This window comes from Brachyistius frenatus, unplaced genomic scaffold (genome assembly GCF_029030835.1).
Source record: "Brachyistius frenatus isolate BFR_SWC_R1_liver_20210118 unplaced genomic scaffold, ASM2903083v1 Contig_184, whole genome shotgun sequence".
Lineage (NCBI taxonomy): Eukaryota > Metazoa > Chordata > Actinopteri > Embiotocidae > Brachyistius > Brachyistius frenatus.
This window is the reverse complement of record NW_027210783.1, coordinates 317,501-324,873: the sequence shown is the minus strand read 5'-3', so window position 1 is coordinate 324,873 and position 7,373 is coordinate 317,501. Positions and strand designations below refer to the sequence as shown.

At 42.4% G+C, this 7,373-nt stretch overlaps 2 protein-coding genes across 3 annotated transcripts in view; both read right to left on the bottom strand.

Annotated features, from left to right (window-relative positions):
- Positions 1-725: 725 nt before the first annotated feature.
- Positions 726-6,057, bottom strand: LOC138632427 (transmembrane protein 184C-like). Of its 2 annotated transcripts, none has more exons than XM_069717985.1 (12): positions 5,794-6,057; positions 5,073-5,274; positions 4,542-4,672; positions 4,410-4,446; positions 3,946-4,151; positions 3,771-3,845; positions 2,549-2,642; positions 2,202-2,314; positions 1,996-2,095; positions 1,719-1,796; positions 1,539-1,632; positions 726-1,331 (listed from the first exon to the last, which is right to left on the bottom strand). In XM_069717985.1, the coding sequence occupies exons 2-12, from the start codon at positions 5,187-5,189 to the stop codon at positions 1,057-1,059; spliced, it is 1,320 nt and encodes a 439-aa protein (XP_069574086.1). In that variant the 5' UTR covers positions 5,190-5,274; positions 5,794-6,057; the 3' UTR covers positions 726-1,056. The 2 variants fall into 2 exon arrangements, with proteins under 2 accessions (XP_069574086.1, XP_069574087.1); XM_069717986.1 differs by having other exon boundaries at positions 5,834-6,057.
- Positions 6,058-6,989: 932 nt separating this feature from the next.
- Positions 6,990-7,373, bottom strand: part of LOC138632455 (endothelin receptor type B-like) — a 6,091-nt gene continuing 5,707 nt past the window's right edge. The window contains exon 7 of the mRNA XM_069718029.1: positions 6,990-7,373. This exon is cut by the window's right edge and continues 224 nt beyond it. The gene's annotated coding sequence lies outside the window, so the exon portion shown is untranslated.

Here is a 7,373-nt window from a genome sequence, read left to right as displayed (position 1 = left end):
GATAAAGTAAAATAAAACAACAACAACTCAATAACCAAAGAGGGCGTCATGGTGTCGGGTCTCCGCTGCACTGGGTGATATTGTGATATGAATATGTGATATTGAGTTTGACAGGCTCCTCTTTTCTTCAGGGCCTTTTCATTGTGTGGACTGAAGAGGCCCCGCCCCTCCCGGTGTGTCGGGGGGGCGACAGCTGGGACACGAGGCCAGACGTCCCCACCCTTTACTGTCCGCCAAACCCGTGAACCGTCCATCCGTGTGACGAGTTGGACACACACATCCTCATACGTTCACCTCCCCAAACAGAGTTTTAAACTCTTCTTTCATGAAGAGTATTAGATATTTTTGTTGGTCAACAAATCCCATGGAAAAAAAACAACAACAAAAAAACTCTGAAGTCTTTAAGACTTTCATTTGGTTCCTAACTGAAGATGTCAATCTTAAACTTTTTTTTAAAAAACACCTCAAAGGTTTCAAAGTTTCATGAACTAACGGGACGCTGCGGCTTTTTGCAATCACGCGTTTGTTGGGAACTAGTTTGCGTGGCGGATGAACATGAGCTCCACCCTGAAAGATCTTCTGCCTCCAGTAGTTGATATTTCTTACCTGAATCAGGGATCCAGCGATCGACTGTGTTTGTTTTAGTTATTTATATTTTCAAGGGGGAACATGAGACGTTGCTGTGAGTTGTCGGAGGATTAAAACCGCAGTTTGTGGAGATTGAATTCGGCATGTTGCGTTTATTGAGTTCGAACAAATAGTTAAAGCAGCTGGAGGACACTTCGGGAGCGACCGGCTCCCCCTGCTGGCCACAACTCCAACATACACACATTTATCAAAAGTACATTATCTGACATCAAAATACGGATTTCGAACATTTAAATCTGAGCAGTTATTTTCAAATAATATTAAAGTTTTGCAACAAACATGGCTTTGACATCACTGAGTGCTTTTTTTTTCTTACATACATGGTTCGGAAAGTTCAGATGAGTTTTTATTCCGACTCAAATACAGAATCGGAGAGTTTTCTTTGTCTCCTCGTCGCCGCGTCGGTCGTTATTTCCCGCCGGCCGTCTCCGGAGGCGAGCCGTCGCTGTCGTCCTCCCAGGAGGCGGACGTGAAGCCCGCGGGGGCGGAGATGGAGTGAGGGGCGGGGGTGTGTCCGAGCCCTTGGTACCGCCCGCTGGACGAGGGGGAGGAGGGCATCGACGCGGCTGCCGCGGCGACGAGGTCCTGCGAGGTGGCGTTGAGGAGGCCGGTGTGCTCGGTGTGTTCGGGTCGAGCTGCGGCGCCGAAGTACATCTTGTTGGGACGACCCAGGAACGTACGACCTGGGGGGGAGGAAGGGGGGGGGTAATAATCTTACACTAGTAGATTATAAAAAACTACAATCTATAATGTTTTTATTAAAAACTGAGTTAAATTAAGACTTGAAATGACGTCAAAGTGACATCAAAAGTCAAATGAAATACTGAAAATAAATGAATTATTTGCAATTTCCAAGTTTGGTGACGTGCAAATCCGACGCCGACACTCACCGACATGGCGGACCTGCTCCGTGACATCAGCTCTGATGTCAGAGAAATCCCACATGGCCAAAAAGCTGTCGAAACACGAGCCCTCCTCCGCTTCCTGGACGGACGCAGGACAGACGGATAAACGGGACTAAAGTAATACGCCGAGTCGTTGATGGACGGACGGACGGACGGAGCACTTACCTGTACGTAGGGCTTGTAGGTGAAGGTGTAGTGGTGAGCGATGGCGGCCAGGAACATCTCGATGCAGATGATGAAGTCCTGTTTGGGTTAATCCGTCGTCGGTTAATGACTCAGTGTTTATTTAACGTAGCAACACCAAACGATGACTCGGTTTACGTCAGACATCCTGGTTTCTTTCCATCTCACACATTTAGTGATCAGATTTAATGAGTGCAGTTATTCGTGTCTTCGTCTGTTGTCTTTCTGGGTTTTTTTCTCGGCTACTCTCCGTTCGTACCTGCAGTCCGGTGGCCACGGCCTCCACGCTGTCCCAGTCCCAGGTGTGTTTGTCGGAGATCACGCCGACTTTCACCAGGAAGGCGATGAAAACGGCCTGCCTGAAGACGACAAGCGCACATCAGCACGTCCGCCGTCATCGAGCGGTTAAAAAAAAAAGAAAAGAAAAGAGGCAAAGATGACGTCCGATCGTCGTGTCGTTCTTACCAGAAGGAGACGAACACGACCAGTTTGACGCAGAGGAACTTCCCGACGGGCCGGATGGGATTCAGCTCCTCCCGGAGCGCCCGGTAGAGCAACACCAGGCAGTACATGGCGAACTGCAACGAGGAGACGAGTATCTTAACAGAAGAACATACCTGACTCTTGTTGACAATGTTGATTGTGCTAGAAAAAAAAAATGCATTTAAACATATAAATGTAGTTTTAACTCGTGACTGACTCTCAGCCCGGCTTCAAGAATAACATCAGCAGGTTATTTTTTATTTTTATTTTAGATGTGTTTTGGGACTATGTAACATTATGACATCGTGCTGTGTGTGATGCGTCTTTACCAGCTGTGATATGTTGTTGATTATGACCAGGTAGGACCAGGCGTTTCTGAAGCTGAAGTTTGCTTCGTCATAAACCCCACAGAGCTGACAGATGCTGCAGACAGAGGGAAACGCTGATTTACAGTTTTTACAGTGTAATAGTGCTCATGTATTTTTTTACAGTGTAATAGTGCTCATGTATTATTTTTTTACAGTGTAATAGTGCTCTTTTTTTTGTTTTTGTTTACAGTGTAATAGTGCTCATGTATTTTTTTTAGTGTAATAGTGCTCATGTATTTTTTTTAGTGTAATAGTGCTCATGTATTTTTTTACAGTGTAATAGTGCTCATGTATTTTTTTTACAGTGTAATAGTGCTCTTTTTTGTTTTTGTTTACAGTGTAATAGTGCTCATGTATTTTTTTTAGTGTAATAGTGCTCATGTATTTTTTTTTTACAGTGTAATAGTGCTCATGTATTTTTTTTTACAGTGTAATAGTGCTCTTTTTTTGTTTTTGTTTACAGTGTAATAGTGCTCATGTATTTTTTTTACAGTGTAATAGTGCTCATGTATTTTTTTTTACAGTGTAATAGTGCTCATGTATTTTTTTTAGTGTAATAGTGCTCATGTATTTTTTTTTAGTGTAATAGTGCTCATGTATTTTTTTTACAGTGTAATAGTGCTCATGTATTTTTTTTACAGTGTAATAGTGCTCTTTTTTTGTTTTTGTTTACAGTGTAATAGTGCTCATGTATTTTTTTAGTGTAATAGTGCTCATGTATTTTTTTACAGTGTAATAGTGCTCATGTATTTTTTTTACAGTGTAATAGTGCTCTTTTTTTGTTTTTGTTTACAGTGTAATAGTGCTCATGTATTTTTTTTACAGTGTAATAGTGCTCATGTATTTTTTTTTACAGTGTAATAGTGCTCATGTATTTTTTTTACAGTGTAATAGTGCTCATGTATTATTTTTTTTACAGTGAATAGTGCTCACGCCTGTTTTTATAGTGTAATAGTGCTCATGGCTGTTTTTACAGTGTTACAGTGCTCAGACCTGTTTTTACAGTGTAATAGTGCTTACGTGTGGTTACAGTAGGAAACTTACAGTCCTGTCGTCATGGTGACCGAAGGACATTTTTAAGCACTACCACCAGGCTTACAGTTTTTAATCTTCCCGCGCTTTTACTGTGTTTACAGTCGGGAACTTATCACACTATCACCATGGTGATGGAGGGGAAACTTACAGTGCTATCACCGTGGTTACGGGCCTGACCACGGTGTACTGGAGGACTCCCAGTTTACACCTGAACAGCAGCACCCTGGCAGAGAGACACAAACAGTTTAACGTTCATCCAGTCATCATGTACTGCCCCCCCCCTCCACCCACCCATCCACCACCACCACCAGCCCCCCTCTTACTCTCCCATGGCCCACGGCGGGCAGCAGCACAGCGGTGGAAGGTGCGGCTGCTGCTGCTGCACCTCCAGCATCAGCACCAGGCTCGGGTACTGGTTGCTGAGGAAGTTCAGCAGGAACACCAGGAAGTTGTAGATGACGTAGGCCTCGTAGCACTCCCTGCACGTGTCCACGTAGATGGCCAGGCCGGGGTACCGCAGAGCCAGCCACTGCACGGGAGGAGGAGGAGGAGGAGGAGGAGATGGAGAAGAAGCAGAGGATTATTTCTAACAAACCCACATGATGGAGCAAAACTAAAAGATTCAGTTCACGTGAAACAGACAGCATGTCAGCGCCTCTGATACGAGGCTGTAACTGTCTGAGCGACGCTGCCCCATCGATTCCAATTAGCTCCCGTCGCCACGGCAACGTAGTGGCACACACTGGATGTCTCTGTGTGTGTTTGTGTTTGTGTCATAATGACTCACACTGTCCAAACTGTAGATCGGCACCATCCACAGGATTCTGGTGGAGGAAGCCAGAGACAGAGGAGCGTCATGACAACGGCAATAATTCTTCTTAAAGGGACAGTCGACATGTGTGTGATATGTGTTTTGGACCTGATGATGGGTTTCTGCAGCTCGGGCTGGGTGTAGTGCACCATGTGCTGCAGGATCCCCCACAGAGAGATGGGGATGGTCAGAAAGACGAAGATGCCGGCGATGAACCAGGCTTTATTGTGAGTCCCGACCTGCAGGGGGAGACAGAGAGACAAAAACAAGTGGCGACCAGTAGCAGGAAGTGACCATATTTGGACGAGATAAGGGGGGAGGAGCCAGCGGTGGATCTGACCGATCTGATCGGAAACCATGACGATACTACGTCCCGCCCACCGATAACTGTAACCTGACTGCACCGCAGGCCTGTCAATCAAACAGACACGCCCCCAAAAACAGGTCTTCTTGAATCTTCTTTTCTAATGAATGAGGGATTATTTTCAGATGGACCTCCAGAAAACTAAGAAGAAGGAGTGACTTTAGCTAACAACACCGAGATAACTGATGGACACATTTTATTCACTTTGGATTTGATGAGAGAAGTTGAATGGGAGTCTACGGAGCCGGAACGACCAAATTTGGTCGAAGGTGTACCTTGTCTTTCTGCAGCTCCCAGATGCAGAGCGGCAGCACGGCCACCAGCAGCAGGGCGTACAGAACCAGAACCAGCGGGCGGATCCACCTCCTCCACTCTGCACAGGAACAAGGCATGACGGCGGCTTCACCCTGAGCGCCGACTACAGGCGCATCCCGAACCGCAGACCACAGGCAGGTGACACAGGTGAGTGTGGAAGACCTGTGAGGAGATTTTACAAAAACCAGGCACTGATTTATTCTTTCAAAATAAAAGCGTATGAATCTGGAAAAAACAAAAAAAAACACCTTGCATGTGATGTGACCTGGAAAGTTTGATTCATGTTTAAAGAATTCAAATTAATTGAATGAAAATTTCAATGCATCTAAAATAAAGAAAAATCTGCTGATATGCAGCACAAAACTTGAAATAAACTGAATTTTGTGGTAAATATTGCTGTCAAAAGTGCTGGTGGGCTCAAGCATCAAGTCCAAACAGTCCTTATATGTTTAAAAAAACAAAACATTTCAGCTGTTGGATCCTCAGCCACTAAAATACACATTAAATGCAGTCAAATACTCCTTTAATCTGACGTGAACATGGACGTGGAGCCCGTTTCCTGCCTTTCAGACATCAAATATTTATTGATTCATGATTAGCTCGAAGTGCAGTTCATTGAATTCATTTTCATTTACTTTTAATTACGTTTAATAAAACGTTTAAAATAATGTCAAAACAAACCCTGAATGACGGAGAGATGAAGCCGAAGAGGTTCACTGGCCTGTTTTCATCCTCGCTCCTGTTTCTGTTACCAGGCAACGCATCCCTCCTCCGCCCGAAAACTGACGCTGCGCGGATCGATGGAGCCCCGATCACCGATCACCGATCGATCAATCCGGCCGCCGGAGGCCCGTTCACACCGGTCCGCTCCGGGCTGCCGCAGCTCTCCGCCTTTCTCCTCTCCGTTCCCCGTGTTTACGCCTTAAACGTCACCGGGAAGAATCTCAGACGCCCCCTTCCCCTTACGTCCCCTCCCTCCTCCTCCTCCTTCTCCTCCTCCTCCTCCTCCCCCATCAGTCACGTGGTTGGCGGACAATAGAGGCACAAACAACACGGCGCCACTTCCACCACAGAAACGAACAATAAACACTAAATTATATATACATATATTCATAATAAGAATTAGGATACGTAAGAAAAAAATCTTAAGATTAAAATTATGATATCAGCTAAAAATATGATATAAGAAAATATGAGTTGAAAAAGTTTGAAATTTGACATAACTTTTAAAATTTTGTAGATTGAGTTAAAGATTACAAATTATGAGATTAACAAAACATTATGCCATGACATTTTTTTTAAATATAGATTGAAAATTAGATTTAGAAATTATGACATTTTTGAAAAATGTATTAAAAACATTTAAATTATGACGTACAAATGACAAAAAAAACTAGATTTTGTATTATTAGAGATTTAAAAAAAATTATGATATAAAAATCTAAAATATGACATTAAAAATCTAGATGACATATATACACAAAATTAAAAAGTTAAATATAATTTTTTAAAGAAAAAGTAACATGAGATTTGAAATTGAACTTTTTTTAAATAACATGAAAAAAAAAAAAATATTATGACGTTTACAAAAAATACATTAAAAAAAGTTTAAGATTTAAATTGTAAAGTTTTAAAAGTTTAGATAAATTGTGGCATAGCGATTAAATACAATTTTAAAGATTCTAAATTATGAGATTAAAACAGATATAAAAAAATATAAACTTAAGTGTCTAAAAAGTTAAAATGATCAAAAATAGTTTAAATTAAGACTCAATAAATTAGTGAAGTTCACAACTGACATCGTGGAGTCATCTGTTTCACGTTTCACTGTTTACAGCTGCTGTTAAAGTGAAAATGAACCACATTTAACAGATGCAGACCTTCAGGAGCGCTTTGACAACATAGCTTTACTGACAAATCACATTTAATTTCAGAAAAAAAATAAAAAAGAATCAGGTACAAGTGAGAAACAGGAAGCACAGAGTCCATATCTCTACTGAACACGTGGGGGGACATGTTGGTGGCGGCGCTCTGATGTCGGTTTTACTTCAGTTTAGCAGCGTTGTGGTGAACGATTCAGCCTCTAGGGGGCAGCTTTGTTCATACAAAATAGAATTGCAGTGGAATATTTTACATATAAAACATAAAAACAAACATTATACACGTTTAAAGTAAGCGGAACATCATTATTATGAATAAGAATGTTTTATTATTGTTATTATTGTTCATAATGCTCCAAACTCTGGAGTGCCACATACTGT